This window comes from Festucalex cinctus, chromosome 1 (assembly GCF_051991245.1).
Source record: "Festucalex cinctus isolate MCC-2025b chromosome 1, RoL_Fcin_1.0, whole genome shotgun sequence".
NCBI lineage: Eukaryota > Metazoa > Chordata > Actinopteri > Syngnathiformes > Syngnathidae > Festucalex > Festucalex cinctus.
In genome coordinates this window covers 26,830,169-26,849,480 of record NC_135411.1, presented here as the reverse complement: position 1 = coordinate 26,849,480, position 19,312 = coordinate 26,830,169, and the positions used below count along the sequence as shown (strand labels likewise).

Here is a 19,312-nt window from a genome sequence, read left to right as displayed (position 1 = left end):
TTTCAGTTGATTAGTAATGAATCCAGAATTTATGGCATTTTGCTTATTTAATTGCATTACAGAAAATAATGGACTTTACCACAATATTCAAATTTTCTGAGACAGTCCTGTATGTGGAGAGTCCACAGGAAGCTGAGAACATTCGGAAGCGACACAGAATCATCAATATTTCTGCTCAACAGGTATGTTGATCACATCTTTTTGATTTTAAATTGATTGAATATTCTCAAATAATTCAACTTCAAACCAATAACATTTCGGGCTCTATTTTCGTTCCCAGTGCAGGTGAAGTCCAAAGCGCAGTCTAACTGTACGCATGGGTGGAGTTTTCTTTCTTTTGGTATTTTTCGTAGACTTTTCGCCAGTCGGACTGGGCGTAATGGGCCTTTGCGCCATTGTGTGCCTTTGTGGGATGGAACAAATCATTTTCTCGGCCAGTCGTAGTGGCCTTTGTGTACGCCAGGCTTAACAATAAAGAAACAGAAACAGAATATAATGTGGGCAGTTTGAAACCATCTTGCACCTAATGTTTAATGACACTTTTGAACATTAGTGTTTACATCCTAAATGTATGTTTGTGAAATAGTGTCTTTTATTCCTGTGGTACTAGTGAAGCGCCAATTACAGGAGAGTACTTTTTGTGTGTGTCATACTTGGTCAATAAAAATGATTGTCCAAATACAATAAAAATGTCCAGTAAAAGCTAAAAGTAGTTAGAAAAATGAGTAACCAAGTGTTTGTGCTTTGTTACTTCGCACGACTGCTCTCTGGTGATAAGTCTTTAATAACACATGTGACACTTCCTTTGACCGGGGGAACAAAACGCTCCAAAATGACGATGATCGCTCGACATGAGACTGACCGTGTTAAGTCCTCACATTCCCTAAATAGGGGCGCACGCAGCGTGGTGGGAATTTACTCAGCGCGGCAAACGGAGGAAACTCAGGGCAACTGCCACAGAGGGGGGTCTGTAAGTAGATCAGTCTAATCCCCCCCTAATAGAAGTATCATTCACACTGGCCCTGACAGGGGTGCAACTAGTGGCTAAAGAGCAACCGCATGCGGGGCCATCGTGGGATTTTAAACAGCATACCTGAATGTACTGCACTGTTCTCGTGGGAATTTAGCAGGACAGCGCACAAAAAACTGTCCAACGCCACTGAGCTCATACAGTTGACGATTTGACTGGGAAGAAGTCGCAAAATACTTCGAAAGAGACCTCATTGCACCTCAACAGACTTCAGTTGGGTAATCATTAGGAGAAGTTCACATCGATTATCCCACTCACTTGTGATTAGGGGTGTTAAAAAAAATCGATTCAGCAATATATAGCGATACTACAGCAACAGCACACAATTCTCGAATCGATTCAATAGGCAGCCGAATCGATTTTTTAACATCCATTTTTGATGGAAAAATATTCAACAAAATGTCTAAATTTCACACCTTAAGCATGGAAGAATGTTATATTAATGGAACATTAAGCCTTAATATTTTATTTCAATGCTGTTCTAGCATGAAAAATGTTACAACCTGTTTGTTAAATACAGTGGATCACAGTTATAAAACTGAAGTTTCAGATCAATATATAATAAATTTTCATACAAATCTTACAGTGTACATGTATAAGCTTATTGAATGGTATTTTCTAAATTTGAGTAAAAAAAAAAATCGCAACAATCGACTTGTAAATTCATATCGGGATTAATCGGTATCGAATCGAATCGTGCCCTATTTATCGTGATGCGGATCGAATCGTCAGGTACGAGGCAATTCACACCCCTACTTGTGATCATGAACAGAAAATGAAGAAAAAATGGATGTATGATTGATACTTCTGTGTTTTTTTTAAGTATCTACAAGGTGTTAAATGAAAGAAGCAAGGGTTAATAACGCAGAAATGATAAAAAAAAATAATGTAGTAACACATGAGAAAAGCACTTCAATGACCTTCCTTTGTTTAGTTGTGCCTGTGATAGTGAGCGTGTTGTACAAGCAGCGTGTCAAACAAGGTGAACATGAAAGACGGAGGAGAACAGTCGACGTTACGAGTGCTTCAAAAAAGCTGTGGGCTCCCTGATCATGCAGAGGGGTTCAGAGGCCATGATTAATTATACGTAAAATTTCTTTTAAAAATGTGGTAAACAGGTCCTTGTAACCCTTTTTTCATGGCAAATCCTCGGAATATGTGTCTAACTTTGACGACATGCCCCACTTACATTAGACAGCATAGGCAAAAAAGCTTGATAATTTCATGACACCCACCTTTCTAGGATACATGCTAACATTAAGTCAGTGGGAGCAAAGTTTAGATAAATATGTTTGTTTAATGTATAATGTGAGTACTGTAATTGAGTTTAGTTTTTAGGTAAACTACAGCCGGTGTGTTCAATAACTGCCTGCCGAAAGTACTCGTTGACTGTTTTTATCTGCCAAACTTTCCATAACACGCTCAAGGGGTACAGAATAGTATAGCATGTTGTATGACAGGCTTGTTTTGGCTAACGTTTAACATGTCCAATTATGTAGGCTATCGATAGTGGTGTTGGTGTGTCCATTTTCACCACTATAGATGTGCAAACAAAACAAAACAAACAAACAAGAAAAACATTGAGCACGCCAAAAAGGTGATTCATTTGTCACCCAAAAAAAAAAAAAAAAAAAAAAAAAAAAAGCACAATTCCAAGAGGGCTTTCGTATTGCCTGGAACATGGGCACCAAAGCGTCTGGCTGTATTTCACACAATACAATCACAATAACACAATCAAAAGACGTGTCTTGAGTGCAACAATGTCTCGCCTGCAACCATGCAATAATGTCATAAATATGTATATGTCTCGGAGTCATCTTTCAGAATTATGATACATATTTCAAGACGTATGCTTATAGTACGGCTACCTATAGAATTTACCATCATTTGAGAAGACAGAGAAAATGACAAACGATATGCAACTGTTGTACTTTTAAGTCACTTTGGTATCCATTTCCTTATGTGTGTGTGCCTGCGTGTGTGCGTGCGCGTTTCTGTGTGTGTGAGCGCACATTGGGCGGATATTGCGCTGTGAAGCAAAATGGCTCAGAGCCAAGGTTCAGTAATCACATCATCTCCGTTTATTAAATCTCCCTGCACTGCTTCTGTGTTATTAAAATCTCCCAGCATTCCCCACGATACTTGCTACCCCTGCCACCTCTCACTCACACACACGCACGCACACGCACGCACAGAAGCATGTATATGATTACATGGAGTACAGTAACACGCGCACCCGCACACACACAGTATATACATATAGTCACATAAGCACCAATGCTCAGTTTGTGGAAAAGCAGATAAGGTGCCCGGGCCCAAACATCCATAAAACAAGGCCAGATGCTGTTGTTTGGGCACCGTGGCGTGCGCTGATAAACTAGCATGGTAAACAGTCCTCTTGCCTGAATGAAAGTTTCCGAAATGAGTTAAAAAAATAAACATATCCAATCTTTATTGCCCTGATACTGTAAACTACATCTCTCAAGCCATCTTTTTATATATAACACTAATTCCACCCTAGAAGTATTGGAGAGCATTACAAAACATTTATATATATTTTTTTTGTGTGTAATTTCATTGTGCCTTTGTATTGATTTTGAATATTTTTTTTCTTAAATTATATTGCTTTCATTACCTTTTCGATATCATTAATTAATGTGATTTTATCCAGGTCATGTTTGTAAATGAGAACTAGTTCTCAGACATTTTTACATGGTTAAATAATGTATTTTTTTTTTAAGTAATGATTAAATAATGAATATTTTATTTTGCAAAGGTTCTATGTAATTGTTTTATTGTGTTATATTTACAATGTTAATGTGTTTAGCTAACAAAATAACTTGATAATATGCAGAGCTGGAAAAATGTAAGACAATGGCAAAATTGTGAGTTTGTCTGTTTTTCTGTTTGAATAAAATGACCATTTTCATTTTATTCAATAAACTACCAATCACTCCCTAATTCCAAAATATTGTCATGTCGAGTATTTATTTGCAGAATATGGGAAATAGTCAATCTACCAAAAATAAATAATATCCAATGTTTTATTGGCCTATTATCTCCATGAGTCTTTTTTCCCCAGCATGGTATATTAAACAACCGGTTGTCAAAAAAATATTAAAAAAAAAATAAAAATGGAAATGAACTTTTTTATTTATTTATTTTTTTACAGTACAGTGAAAAGTGCCGCATGAATTTTAAAGGGACAAAATATGATTCCTAGAACTATGAAGGGGGTTATAAATATAGGGTAAAGGTCACACATATTGTGCCTTGAAATACAAATGTAATTATGTCCGCTGTTATTCCATGTGACCGACGATTTGCTTCATGACCACACTTGTAACTCAAAACACTCGTATGTCAAATTATCTTTCCCCATTGGAATGAATGTAAATTACATTCATCTGTTTCACCCTCCTAAAAAAAACATAACAAAAAATGTAATGTTTTTAGTTTGGAAAACATAAACACATTTTGTATTGTATTAGTCAATGGAGAATGTAAAGAATTAAACAGTTTGAATATCATGATTAATTCATTACAGTGCCTTCTGGTTTGCGTGACTTGGCTGCCGAGGGGTGGTATAATACAGTCAGGCCCACAAATAAGGAAGTGTTTCTTGAGAATAACTCCTGTAAGTGACTCAGTACACTTGTTTTTGTATTGTTATATTGTCACTCAACATGTGTTGATGCACCATTTGTGTTCAAATAAATGTTGCCTAAAATGTATCACTAGAACATAGATGCTACCGTCTATGGTGTTTAGCATTGTTTTTGTTAGCGTTAGTCTTGGCGGACTTTCCTAATGCAAAGCTATGAGATTATTTCAAATACAAGAGCGTGTAGTTGTCTTTGTTTTATGTTTAGTTTGACAGTAAACTTCAAATGGGAGTGGCATTAAACAGTGAAGAATTCGTTACCATCTGCTGAACTGTTCCTTATTGTGGAGTGATTTTAGTTCACTGCCGTCATGAAGTCACTTCAAGGCACCAGTGCATAATGTTTTAATGTTGCACAGAGTTACATCAAGCATATTGAAGTAAAAGCGTGTCGTTCCAGTGCAAAGCGCCGGCGATTAAAAAACAGCTCGTATTGCCATTTCTCCCAGGATTATGTTTGATTTTCACCTGATGCTACCAAAAATTAATGCAATGCGCGAGGACCTCGCTCACATGTGCGCGCGTGTGCGTGTGTGTGTTAGTTTAGATAAAACAGTTAATCCCCAGGCCACCAGAACGCAATATCCTGTCTGGCCGCTTCTCATTTCCTGTCTGTCTCAGGCGGAGCGGGAAGCAGCGGGGCAAAGGAGTGGGGGGTGCTGGGATGGCGGTGACGGGGGACAGCGGGACCCGTTGCCCCAGAAACAGGAGATGCAATGATTCGGTGGAAAGTGTCGACGCCGTTCCCCCACCTCCTCTATTCTCTCTCACACTCTTCCTCCTCTTCCTCTCTGCTTTTATTATCTCAGATTTAATAAAGGCGAGGCGAGCAGCTTGTTCTGCCATGAAACATTTATTAGCTGTCTGTTATGAAACTGTTGTGTGTGTGGGGGGGTGGGGGGGGGCATGGGGGGTGAAAGATGATGGGGTCTCATAATATGCAAAATCGGTGGCAATATCACAACCTCACACATGACACCAAAAAAAAAAAAAAAAATCCACCTTCTCTTCTTCACTCACTCCATCACACTCCCTCCATCAAGTAACAGTTGTCCTTTCATAATACTGTAAAAACATCACCACACCATGTCACTGCCATATTCAAGACACAACTTCACCCATCATCTACTGCAGGCATTCTTAAAACTGCCGGGTTAAAAGTTGGGTGAAATAGCTAACCCAGCGCTGGGTTCATAACACGTGAGCAATTTCAATTGCTGGCCAATTTATACCGAGATTGGGCTGATGATTTGACCCAGCACATTTTGTCAAGATTTTGATCCAACATGGGGTAGTAACAACCTATGCGAATGAGTTAAAGCACTTAAGTTATCAGTATAGCTGTGGTTAAAAATCATACTAATATTAATTTAATGACCAACATTTTCCAAGAAAAAGAAGTAATTTTACCCACTGTTCCATCTTGCTGCCATCAACAAGTTAAAACCAGCATATTTTGACGTTACCTCTCAGCAGGGCTCAAAATGATATTTTATTTCAAAGCGACCCTCGTGAGGATAAGTGGTTCAGACAATGGATGGATAGATAGCATTTACTTTGTGTTATTTGATTTTTTTTTTAATGATTAATCATACAGAAGGCCACGTTAAGGGTTTTGGAGGTAAGAGACGCACAAAAGGCAGGTTTAGAGGTGCAGGCGCACTTACATTTATAGCAAAAGCTAAATATTACTATGCACGTGAGAGCACAATGTTTGTACTTGTAATTGAGGGTTTCGTTGCATTTAGGTTAAGGGGAGATGATGCTGTAACATATCTACCACTGTAGCCTATAAAAGCTATTTTATTATTAACCAAATAGAAACAAAATACGGTACATAGATCAAACTAAATACTTGGCACTTTATTTAGTAGTATGTATATTTTTAAAACTTTTTTTTTTTGTAACCATTATGTTCTTGTAAAGAAACCAGGAAATGAACTTCAGCGGGAGTCACCAACCGTTTGGAAACAGAGTGCTACAAAGTATGAAGGGCTACCAGTATGGAACACACTTGTGAAACAACAAATTGACTTTAATTAATTATATTTGGTGTTAATAATTACGTGAAGGTGCTGATCATGCTCATGATTTGTCATATAATTACCAACAATGATTTAAAAATGTATGAAACTGATAACTATGTATATGCAACACTTTATTTCTAGAAATGTCTACAGGCGTCTACAAACTCAAACGATCACTTCGACAACATTCTTATAGGAAATCACAATATCCCATCTTCAGTGAGCTATGTGGTCCTTGGGTCACCATTTGGGTGACCGATGAACTGCTGTAAATAAAGAATGGTAGTTAGACTATACTATGGCATCACTAAATGTCATAATTGTAATTCTATTTGCAATCATGGCACAGTACTGTATTCTATCCGTGATTTCCTTTTAGATCGCAATTAAAACCTCACTTGGGTTGCCGGTGTGCCGCCCGCCATTTAGTGTTTCATCCCATTTAAGTTTCAATGGAGTCCAGTCCTGTTTTAGATCTAATATGTGCCACTTTAGCCTTTAAGGTCTCATTTTTTCCCACAGTTTTGAGCTTTTCCAAGGTCTTCTCTACTCACAAGACTGAGAAATGATAATTCAATAGGCCTATTAATTAAGCAAACAAGAAATCTAACGGTGGTCAACAACTGCTGCAAATTACTGACACTAGTCACTGACATGACATAACTATAACTGTGCATGTGTAATTTAGTCCACAGACAACAGAAATTCACATTATTGCCCTGAAAAATCATGTCGTACATTTACATTGACACCTTAATGATCTTCACGAGTCAGCCCAAGTTTAGCTGGCAGTAACGAGAGCTTGTTGACATGCCACGGCGTTAATAGTATTTCCCCACAGTCCGTGTCAAGCCTGTCATTGTGACAGACACAAGAGCTGTTGCTAATTAGCGTTGTTCTCAATCAGACCCCTCCTTTCCCCCCCACGTCCCATTGTACTCCCTGCAGGGAACACAAAGCATGCAAGTAGTAGACGAGGACAAGGAGAAGGGGGCGGCGACATTAAGAGAAAACAAGAGATAAACTGTTTGGTGTCATGGCTGCGATCAATCTCACTGAAAAGGAAATGAGGTTTGGGTTGGAGAAATATGATTGCAAAGCAGACAGTGACGAATGAGGTGGCAGATAGAAGGAGAGACGTAGCGACTACATGGAGGCAAGATGGTGGTGGCTTTTATCCGACTACATCATGAGAAGATAGAGGATAGAATATTTCTCATATCGAACCCAAACAAACAAATTCACCTGTTCAATTTCTACCTTCAAGGTACTGAAAGCGCTAACGTTGTCCCCCTCTGAATGCCAATCGCATCAATGTGATGGTGTTATAACGATGAAGAATAATAAAACAAAACCTACAACAATATATAACACTTATAACGCAAACAAATTGAGTTTCAGTTATTTTGTTAGTTTTTGTTAACTATAATAACCTTACACTCGGACCTTGCTGGGTGGAGTTTGCATGTTCTCCCCGTGCCCGCGTGGGTCTTCTCCGGGTACTCCGGTCTCCTCCCACATTCCAAAGACATGCATGGCAGGTTAATTGGGCGCTCCGAATTGTCCCTAGGTGTGCGTGTGTGTGGATGGTTGTTCGTCTCTGTGTGCCCTGCGATTGGTTGGCAACCAGTCCAGGGTGTCCCCCGCCTACTGCCCAGAGCCAGCTGAGATAGGCGCCAGCAGCCCCCGCGACCCTTGTGAGGAATAAGCGGTCAAGAAAATGGATGGATGGATGGATGGATAATAACCTTACAATCCGCCCTACTCCGTGATCACACACATGAGGATTTGCCATTGTAAATATTGAACAGGTTGAACTGTTACGATTGTTGATCCCAAATAAGCAGATCAGGGAGGGAAAAAAAAATCACTCATCAATCATCAATGAATACTTTACCCTGTCGTGCTGTCAGACCTAAACAGCCTCTCCAGGGATCAATAATGGGTTATCTTATTTTATTTCTAAGACACTCTCCGCAGCTCAGGATAATCGGTCAGATATAATAGCTCAGAGATAGGGCTGTGCAATTAATCAAAATTCAATTACAATTTCAATTATTACACTCCACAATTACAAAATCAGCATAATCGTAACAAAAGACTATTAACACCACTTTTGGAGTTGTTTAAATTGATACATTTGCGCCCTTTTTTTTTTATTTTAAAATAACTGATTTAATTAATTTTGTTTCATCCAAAAGGAGCTTGCATAATTAAATAAATAAATTTATTTGTCTTAATATTTTTATTTGCTTTTTTACGTTTTTACGTAAACATTTTCTTGTTTTGCACCAAAAAATCATCCTACTGCACAATGCACATGCTGCACTTCAACTTCAAGTTTTTGCCAATATAGATAAATAAATAAACAATAATAATAATAATAATAATAATAATAATATTATTATTATTATTATTATTATTATTATTACTGCAATTGGCTGGCAACCATTTCAGGGTGTACCGCACCTACTGCCCAAAGACAGCTGGGAGACAGCTGGGATAGGTTCCAGCACCCCTGCGACCCTTGTGAGGAGTAAGCGGTTAAGAAAATGGATGGATGGATTATATTATAATTATTATTATTATTATTATTAGTAGTAGTAGTAGTAGTAGTAGTAGTTTTTAGTCACAAATAAATAAATAAATAAATATACATAAATATTTATTTTAAATTTAATTTTTTAACTGTTGTACAGCGTCCTTGATGGTCTTGAAAGGCACTTCCAAATGTAATGAATTATTATTATTATTATTATTATTATTATTATTATTATTATTATTATTATTATGAATTCTATTTGGTCCAAAATGAACTTACATAATTATAGTTGTTTGTTTTTTTTTGTTGTTTTTTTTATAATTGGTCTCAATATTTTCAAATGCTTAAACATTTCTTGTTTTGTTCCAAAAAATAAATAATCGATTGAACAATCGTGATTTCAATTATTGTCAAAATAATTGGGATTATTATTTTTTCCATAATCGAGCAGCCCTATGCAGAGACATTTAATAATCAATCAATCAATCAATCAATATGTCTGAAGACAGCTTGAAGTCCATTTCTGTCCCTCAAGGTACAAAATCTTCTCCTTGCTGCTTTGATCGGGTTGCCATCATAAATATTGAAGAAGAAATGTATAATTTACTATTATCGGCCCGACTGATAGCCGAGCAGACTGTGGAGGAATAAATCTGTTTTAGAATATCTCATCACATAGGATGGCGAATCAGGATAACCTTTCAAGGATTTGATAGTTGCTCATTTTGATCAGAAAGGGGGGGGGGGGGCATCACTCTTAACGCAACCCACACCACATAATAATCACTCAGGATAATCTTTTGGAAACATTTGATAATCTGGTCATTGTTGACTCTTGGATTAAAAGCAGGAAACTGTTCAAATTCAGCCTGCTTTTCAGTATATGTGTGCTTCACTTAACTCAAAGCATGACTCTGCTACTACCTCAAAACAAAATGAAGTCCCGGGTAGACTTTGGTTCAGCCAGAAGAGGCAGATTGCATTACTCTGCCGGTGGGATCTCCCTCTGTGTGAGTTTATAAGGCTAAGACATCGCCTGAGCGGCCTCCACCCCACACAGGGTGAGCTATTAAACCCGAGCTTTGGTGAATATCCACCCCTGGCGACCTGTTTTTCCACAGGGCCCGGGTTGCCTTTATGGAGCTTACGATGAGGGCTTGCAGGCTCATTCTGTGCGCGCTCAACATCATTGACCAGGAAACGCTGACCTAAAACCTTGCAGCTTGGCAGGGAACCGTGCGGCTGACCTACACTGGAGGAAGGTAACGACTGTCAAGAGGCCCATTTACTTAAGCAGCACTTTTCTTATGATGCAGGGATCACACTAGACGTACTGCAAAATAGTCTCATCAGAGTTTTATACGGAACACAGCAAAGGTGAAATGTAGTTTGTCAGCATAAGCATACTGAGTCACTTACAGTAGTTTTGAAACTCTTCTTTATGTCTACATCACTGCGTTATACTGCCTCTTGGTGGCCAAGTCGTATACGTCAGAAGGAGCTAATCATGATGCGCAAATTCTTCAATTTTTTAAAAATAAAATATTATCGAGTGCTATTCCCCTCATACCTCAAGGCACCACTGTCGTTTCATCCAAGATTTTCAGCCGAGGCTTGTGCCCGCCCCCGTCCTCTGAAAAGCCCCAGCATCATTCTACTTTCATAAAAGTTTGATGAACTTTATAAATGACAAAATAAATGAGTTCTATATAAAAGTTTGTAGCTGATTAGCCTGTAAGACTGATGCACTGAGTGTGCCCGCTAGGAATATACCATATGTATTATATATAGGTGGAAGGAAGGCTTTAGAGTTAAAGCTTCATTCAAAACATCTGCTCACAAACAGGACGGCATATGAAATCACACATGGTGCTTTTTAAATCCCCTCATTTCCATAATAAATGAAGAAACAAAAGAATAAACACCTCCTGTTATTCCATAGAACATGGAAAATTCTCGTTTTGATTGAGCTTTAGTTATCGTAATATCACAGGACCTGCAAATACCGTATATTGCCAGCCTATTAGCATAATTGCCTAAGTCATTTTTAACTTTAAGATCTTACAAGATCAATAAAAACAAGCAATGTGCGTGCTTGCTTGTTTGTTTCTTCTTCTTTTTTTTTTTTTTTTTTTAATGTTTGAGAAGCTTCTCAATCATCCTGGTAATTTTTGTTTGTTGAATTTATAGATTTTTTTTGTTTTGTTTTGTTTTCTGAAAATGTTAAAAAGTTACATAATAAGTTAACTATGGGAAAATACAATCAGTGGTTACAATATTCTGATGCAATATCAAAAATGGGGCTTTCACAAGGAAAATAGTGATGATGTTTTTCTGAGTCGTGTTTATTATTTTTCCGATGAACAAGCCACCTTTTTGGAAGTAGCAATTAAAAGGATGCTTGACTCATTGAGCCATTTTCAACAGTAAAGATATTTTGTCTGTAATTAATGTGATAACTTTTTCATGAACAATTAAGACATGTAAAAGCTAATTTTGCCCTTTGCTGTTGACTGAAGATGACATCACCTGTGTTGAGGAAACAGGTAACGACCAGTGGCTCAGTTTACTGACCAAACCCAGAAAAAAGATGAGTCGTGTTTATTATTATTATTACCTGTTACATATCATTTCCTGTCATCTTCCATAGACAGCATGTGGGGAAAAAAAATGTGTTTTTAAAGGTATTAATTGTACATGAAAAATAACAAAGTTGTCAATTTAATACAGCACAAAATATGAACTTTTTACTGTTGAAAATGGCTCAATGCGTCAAGTAAGCCTTTAATGCCTGCGCTCTAAAAACATCCATCCATCCATCCATCCATTTTCTTGACCGCTTATTCCTCACAAGGGTCGCAGGGGGTGCTGGCGCCTATCTATCTATCAGGGGACACCCTGGACTGGTTGCCAGCCAATCGCAGGGCACACAGAGACAAACAACCATCCACACTCACAAGCACACCTAGGGACAATTCGGAGTGCCCAATTAACCTGCCATGCATGTTTTTGGAATGTGGGAGGAGACCGGAATACCCGGAGAAGACCCACGCGGGCACGGGGAGAACATGCAAACTCCACCCAGGAAGGCCGGAGCCTGGACTCGAACCGGAGTCCTCAGAACTGGGAGGTGGACGTGCTAACCACTCGTCCACCGTGCCGCCCGCTCTAAAAACAGTTTGGTCAAAAATAACCTAAATTGGTTCGAAAAGGCTTGTTTTGTGTGTTATTCTTTTGACCCAAAATGTTGGATCAAACCCTTTTTGACCCAATTTGGGTCAACTGTTTTTCGAGTGTGAAAACTCACCAATTTTGGCATGTGTTTTTATCCAGGGGAAAATTTCTGTATTGGTCCCCATTATGACACCCCAAGGTTATTTTAGTTAACTAAAACTAAGGAAAAAGACTAAAACTAAACTAAACTAAACTTTAAAAAAAAGAAGACATTTGTTAACATTTATTTGTTAACAAAATAAAATAAAAACAAAAATGCTTTTAAAAAAAAACCCAAAAGCTTATGTTTACAAAACTAACTAAAACTTTAATTAAAGCAAAAATGTCCTTTGTTTTGGTCTTTGGTAATTAATTTAATGCACGAGCCTTTGGGGATGATTTTAAATGTGATTTTAAGTACATTTATTCTAATATTAACAGGAATAAGGATGTTTGAAAGTGTGTCACATAGAAGTGACGTCATCTCGCAGCAGCCAATAGAAAAGCACCTTCAAATGACGTCTCTCCCATGGTGTTTTTTTAAATATTGCGCACAAGTAATACATCCATCCATCCATCCATCTATTTTCGTGACCGCTTAGTCCTCACAAGGGTCACGAGGGGTGCTGGAGCCTATCTCAGCTGGCTCTGGGCAGTAGGCGGGGGACACCCTGGACTGGCTGCCAGCCAATCGCAGGGCTCACAGAGACGAACAACCATCCACACTCACACGCATACACACACCTAGGGACAATTCGTAGCGCCCAATTAACCTGCCATGCATGTCTTTGGAATGTGGGAGGAGACCCGGAGTACCCGGAGAAGACCAACGCAGGCATGGGGAGAACATGCAAACTCCACCCAGGAAGGCCGAGCCTGGACTCGAACCTGCGTCCTCAGCACTGGGAGGCGGATGTGCTAATCACTCAGCTGACGTGCCGCCCGCAAGTAATACGCATATTAAAAAAAAATTAAAACTAATACTGAAACTAAAACTAAGCATTTATTAAATAACTAAAACTAATAAAAACTAACCGAACCACCCTGAAAACAAATTAAAATTAAATTTAAAAAACAAAACTCAAAAAGAAATGAAAACTAACTCAAATGAAAAATTCCAAAACTATAATAACCCTGTGGAAATTAGGGAAAAAAATAGCCACCAACACCAGTCCTACCATGGTCTGTCTATCATAACAGGACATACAAAAACGTCCTATAGTTGAAATTGAACAGGAAGTAACTAAACAAATGTCAACTACAACCACGGTAATAAACATTGCGGTATATTTTTAATGGGGATCTTGTGTTGTATTTTGTGAACTATGCTTCGATGTGCTTCCGAGGTGTAAACACAACTACAAACAAGCATTCTAAGACTTTTCCCAATGTATGCTCCAAATACTGTTTGGCACACATAGAAGGAAGGCACTGACGGAGGGAGTGCATGCAAGGAAAACAAGCAGACATTGTTGCTGATCCACTGAAGGTCACAGGCTGCATCGAGTGCCAAGTCTGGCACAGAAACAACAACAAAAAAAACAAGGCAGCAATCCATATGGAATGTATACAGGAGGACTTAATCAACCATGTCCTGAATGAGCCTCCGGCTATTAATCTCGGTTTATGACTACAGTCATTACATGAAGGGAACAAATACGCTTTTTGACTCCCTGGAATTACAAAAAAGAAAAAGCATCATTTTTGATAAGCTCGCACTTGCACCATTCCCCACTCATTCCCCTTCAGATAAGCGTCATACAATGGGACTTTCATCAGCAGCCAGTTCCTCTTTCGCTACGCCTCATCGAGCCCTCACTCGCTCCTCCAGATGTCAGGTACAGTGGGAGCTGCTGGATGCCGTCTGACACTTTTCAAAACATTGATAGAGGCGATGCGCTACACTGAATAGACACACGCACGCACACAACTGTATAACCTAACAAAAATGCAGCCCCAAGAAATGAGAAACACCGCATGCAGATCATCTGGAATGACAATTACACCTATTTATTTATGTATGACATCTCCTCCCTGCCATCTCAACAAAAAAAGACAGCATGACAGCACAGACCAGTCGTCACTTCATAAAATCCTAACCTAAGTTCCCATACATAAATGAATAGAGAATTCAGACTTAATTATACACTTGCAATTCAACTTATATTTTTTTACACTCTAATTAAGACTTCCATCACAGTTTGTAGAGCATCCCTGTAAAGCCCTATATGATTCTGCAAAGTAATTAAAAATGCATTTTTCATGTACGTTTTTACTATATGGCTTTGCCCACACCTTAGTGAAACTTATGTGTAGAATACCACGTCTGCCATTCTATGCAATTATATACATTTTGATTTCATTTTTTTCTGATTCCAGTCCCTCATGTGGGAAATTCATTTTACACTCTACTGTGTGAAGCAGATCATACATGCAGGTATCATGTATGCCACAGTTTTAATATACTGTAAGTTAATTCCTACTTGTCAAACATTTTTATCCATTTTAATGAACTGTTTAGAATCACATCTTGCTTGAAAATCCACACTAATAAGCAAATATTGTGTTAAATAATATACTATTTTTTTGCAGTTTTTAAATTAATGTGAGTTATTACTATTGTAAACATATACAGTGGATGTAAAAAGTCTACAGACCCCATATTCAAATGCCAGTCAGATTAAAATGAGACCACAAAAAAAAAAAAACATTTCAAGCATTTTCCTGCCACTATTGTGACTTATAATCTAACCACTATGAAAATGAAATCTTTTTGAGTGGGGAAATGAAAATAAACAATTGCACTAGTGTGGTTGCACAAGTCTTCACACCCTCTTAAAGTTGATGTGGCTGTGTTGAGTGTTTATTGTTCACATTTGAACTCATGCTTAAGGGCCTCTGATGAACTTCAAATAAAGTTCAGCTTTTCTATACGGAGTAGTTTTCTTGAGCTGGAACTTGGGCCTTAGACAAGGTGGAGGGATTTATGAACAGGTCCAAATCGAAGTTCATGTTAAGCAAAACAAATATATCCCAGCCAAAGCTCGACATATGTTGGCCTCTGTTTTTCATGCCGCTCTGCGCTTCATAACAAACTATGGTCCACAAAATCATCGCTGTGAACTAGATGGCCTGCTTTGGACACTGACAAACTGGTACAGATTTATTTAGAAGGGAATCATAGAGTTACTCCCTCCATACTTGAAATTGTATCTTCAGTGAAGGTCTGATGGACCTTAAATGCTCTTTGCTCTTAGGACGTCTACTACTGTCAGGACAGCGAAAGGAAAGATGGCTTTTCAGTATCAGCAGATTAGATTTTTGTTATTATTATTATTATTATTATTATTTATTTATTTTTTACAAAAGACAATTCACCTTCCAGATCTCGTAACTTTGTCTCAGATTGATACCATTTCAAGGACCTGGAAATGAAGTCATTGTAACATGCTGCTGTTTTTAATTTACTGTTTTAACTGTATGTAATGTTGTGTTATGTTGTGTTGTGTTGTGTCGTGTTGTGTTGTGGTGCACCTCTTGGCCAGGACTCCCTTGAAAAAGAGATCGGTGGATCTCAATCAGATATTCCTGCATGGTTAAATAAAAAATGAAATAAAAATAATAAAAAAGCCTACTGGATCATCTGAAATTGATTCAAGGTTAATTAGAGGCAGTTTAATTAGTGACAGGTGTTTGCTGGCTCACATTTAACATGAGTTTGAATGTGATTGGCACATTCTAAAGACACCTAGATGGTGTACACATACTGTATGCAACCACGTTATCTCAGTTGTTTATATCTTTTTTTCCCCCCTCTCTATTATTATTACATCTGTGTGGGTGTGTGTGTGTATGTGTGTGTGTGTACATGTCTTTTTGGTTTTGTCTTGGGTCCATTTTCCATTTGTAAGAATGTCTCAAATGTGTATATAGTGAACTGGCAGTGACTTAAGGGGCAAATTTTTATGTCTGGCTGTGTATAGAGGTGATTTGTAACCCCTATGTAACACAATGGAAATTGATGTTAGTTGTTAAATATGTTCCAAAAAAACAATAAAAACAGTTTGAAACCCCCCCCAAAAAAACTCAGTTGTTTATTTAGCTTCCCCTCTGGAAAAGTTTTTTTTTTTTTTTTAATTAATTAATTTATTTTTTATATAATTTGTGTTGTATAGGTTATTGGTCACATTTACAGTGTAAAAGGGTTTAAAATGATTTATCCTGGTGTCTGGTTATTTATTTTTTTTTTTTTAATAAATAAAAAAAAAACACAGGGGTGTGTTGACTTTTTATATTCATTGTATATTATTGTATTCATTGTACAACCATAAAGAAGGCACCCACGGTTAATTACACTCCAGTCAAATGACTCTCGATGTCTTATTTGTTGTGATAGTTAAGTGGAGCACCAGGGGTGGATTTCCTCTCCTTGCCCTCCAACCCCCACGCTGCTGCCCCACAATGTAAACCAAGTGATGACTCTCCGTGCATGCCTGCGCGTGTGACGTGATCCTTACTTCTCATAGTCGGGCTTGCAGTAGAGCAGTCGGTCCCGGCAGTAGCAGGTTCCGGTAAGCGCGCTCATGCACACCGTGCACTTGACGCACGACTCGTGCCACGAGCGCTCGTTGACGCGCAGCAGGAAGCGGTCGGCGATCGGAGACGAGCAACCCGCGCACACCTCGCCGCCTCCGCCGGAGTACTCCGGACCTGCGTGGGTTCCGGAGGGGACCAAGGCCCATCCGGAGCCAAGAAAAGTTACACATTACAAGCCTATATGAATACATTTCAAATCCCAACACAAAAATCCTATAGGCCTATAGGATATTGAGGCTGACGGTAAGCAATGAATCAGTCCCAATGTGACGAAATTTCCTTCCAACATACGATCATGATGTATAACGAAACGTTGAAAACTAATAGCCCAGCCAATCGATAATATTTTAATCAATATATTCTCAGGAAAAAAAAACACATTTGTGTATGATGGTGAAACAATCAAATGCAAACAGTCTGTTATCATTTTAAATCACATTAAAAAAATAAAAATACATCAAAATATAATTGGGTCATCGGTTTGCGACGGAGCCCGGTACCTATAGGCTATGACGGTGACGAATACGTAAATACAGGAAGTTCCATCATCAACATTTCGGATAACTCGTAATTGCGGTAACATTGTAAATAATAGAACGAGGACCCTTGCACGGTTTTACATTAACGAGTCACAACCTGCAACACCTGCACGAGCTATCTCCACATAAAAAAAAACAACAACAACAAAAAACATGCTGTGGTTGTAGTTTGAACTGCATCACATGGTTAACAGTTTGGTTTTGCACAAAATATACAAAATGCAAAATATTACAAACATCCTTCATTTGTGATATAGTTCTAGTAAATAAAGCACTTTTTTCTATTGAATAAATAAAATGTATATGATAAATTGAAAACAAATACAATGTAACCATTTCTTCCTGTGGCTAAGATGATCGAAATATTACATATAATTAAAGTCATTACCTTTGTAGTGATTAGGAGAACATTAGAAACACTCGTCAATTGTGAAGCAGTTAGAAAGGTGTGCATTTTATTTCATTCTACATATGAAAAATGACAATAAAATTTAGGTCGATCATATAAAAATTAAAAACCCACACACAGAACACATTGACATATTTTTCTACAAATCTTTAAATCTTTTCCGTCAAGTTTTCTGCACTCCTAGTGTTTGCATTTGCATTTGTTTTTATTTGTAACGTGTTTCGTTTCCATAACAGGCCTCAATTGGAAAAGATGACAAGTGTTGTTTATTCAATATCCTCCAATGAAGTAGGCTACATACATACAATTATAATTATAATTATAATTATAATAATAATTATAATAATAATTATAATAATAATAATTATTATTATTATTATTACATTTCCGCTCTAACATGCGTGGTATTATTAGGGAAGCAGTGCGTATAAATAACAAGGCCCTTCTAAGCCAAACTAAAGAAACGTTGTCATTGTAGACATTTTTGGACAAGTTGCAGATATTATTTATTTATTTATTCATTTATTTATATGCTCGTCGCCGACGAGTCGTCGGTGTGAGTGAGTCACTCACCAACAAAAGGTGTTGAGGATGGAGGCTGCTGCAGACACGACTGTTGACTCTCCTCCGTTTTCATGCCTTCTCTCCTTGCCTCAGTGTGGTCGCTGTGCAAACGGGGACAAAAAGAATAGGGAAACATACAAAATGGTTTCCGTTCCAAATATTCTTTTTTTTGTTTTTTCTTTTTTTTTAAATCAGCAGATAAAATTACATTTTAAAAGTAGGCCTAAATGAGATCGGCAAGCCTATAAAAATTTTGAAATGTAACGTGCAGCTGCAACATAGATCCTCCGAGGATGAAGTTGAAATGTACAACATAAAAACTTCACATGACGATATATGGTGCAAAAACGTACATTACAAATATTTTGAAATCTACAGGCATCATTTACTTCATGAAGTACAATTGTGCAAGCAAGTACAGTAATAATAACTCTTTGAATTATGCACCAGCACACACTCAACACACACAAAAACCAAACCCTCGAGCATGATTACTTTTGGAAAATTTGTTTTCATTGCATAATCCCGGATCTTTTTTTTTTTTTTGCATTAATTCCCATGATTGAATTTAAATCATATTCCAATTATTTATCATATAGGATAATATTTTACACATCAAATTTAATAGTTATACTGCAGAATAACATCAGCATTTTTTTTTATTTATACAAAATTATAAAATGAAAATAAAGTTTATCATTGCCTTGGCACAATGGTCGTTTTGATCA

The 19,312-nt window shown here is 37.7% G+C and overlaps 1 protein-coding gene across 1 annotated transcript in view; it reads right to left on the bottom strand.

Moving 5' to 3' along the window:
* lmx1al (LIM homeobox transcription factor 1, alpha-like) overlaps positions 1–19,312 on the bottom strand; it is a 28,626-nt gene that overhangs the window by 8,578 nt on the left and 736 nt on the right. Inside the window, exons 2-3 of the mRNA XM_077526386.1 lie at positions 18,594–18,685; positions 16,994–17,186 (exon numbers count right to left, since the gene is read on the bottom strand). Coding sequence (XP_077382512.1) covers positions 16,994–17,186; positions 18,594–18,685 — 285 coding nt within the window. The remainder of the gene's footprint in view (positions 1–16,993; positions 17,187–18,593; positions 18,686–19,312) is intronic.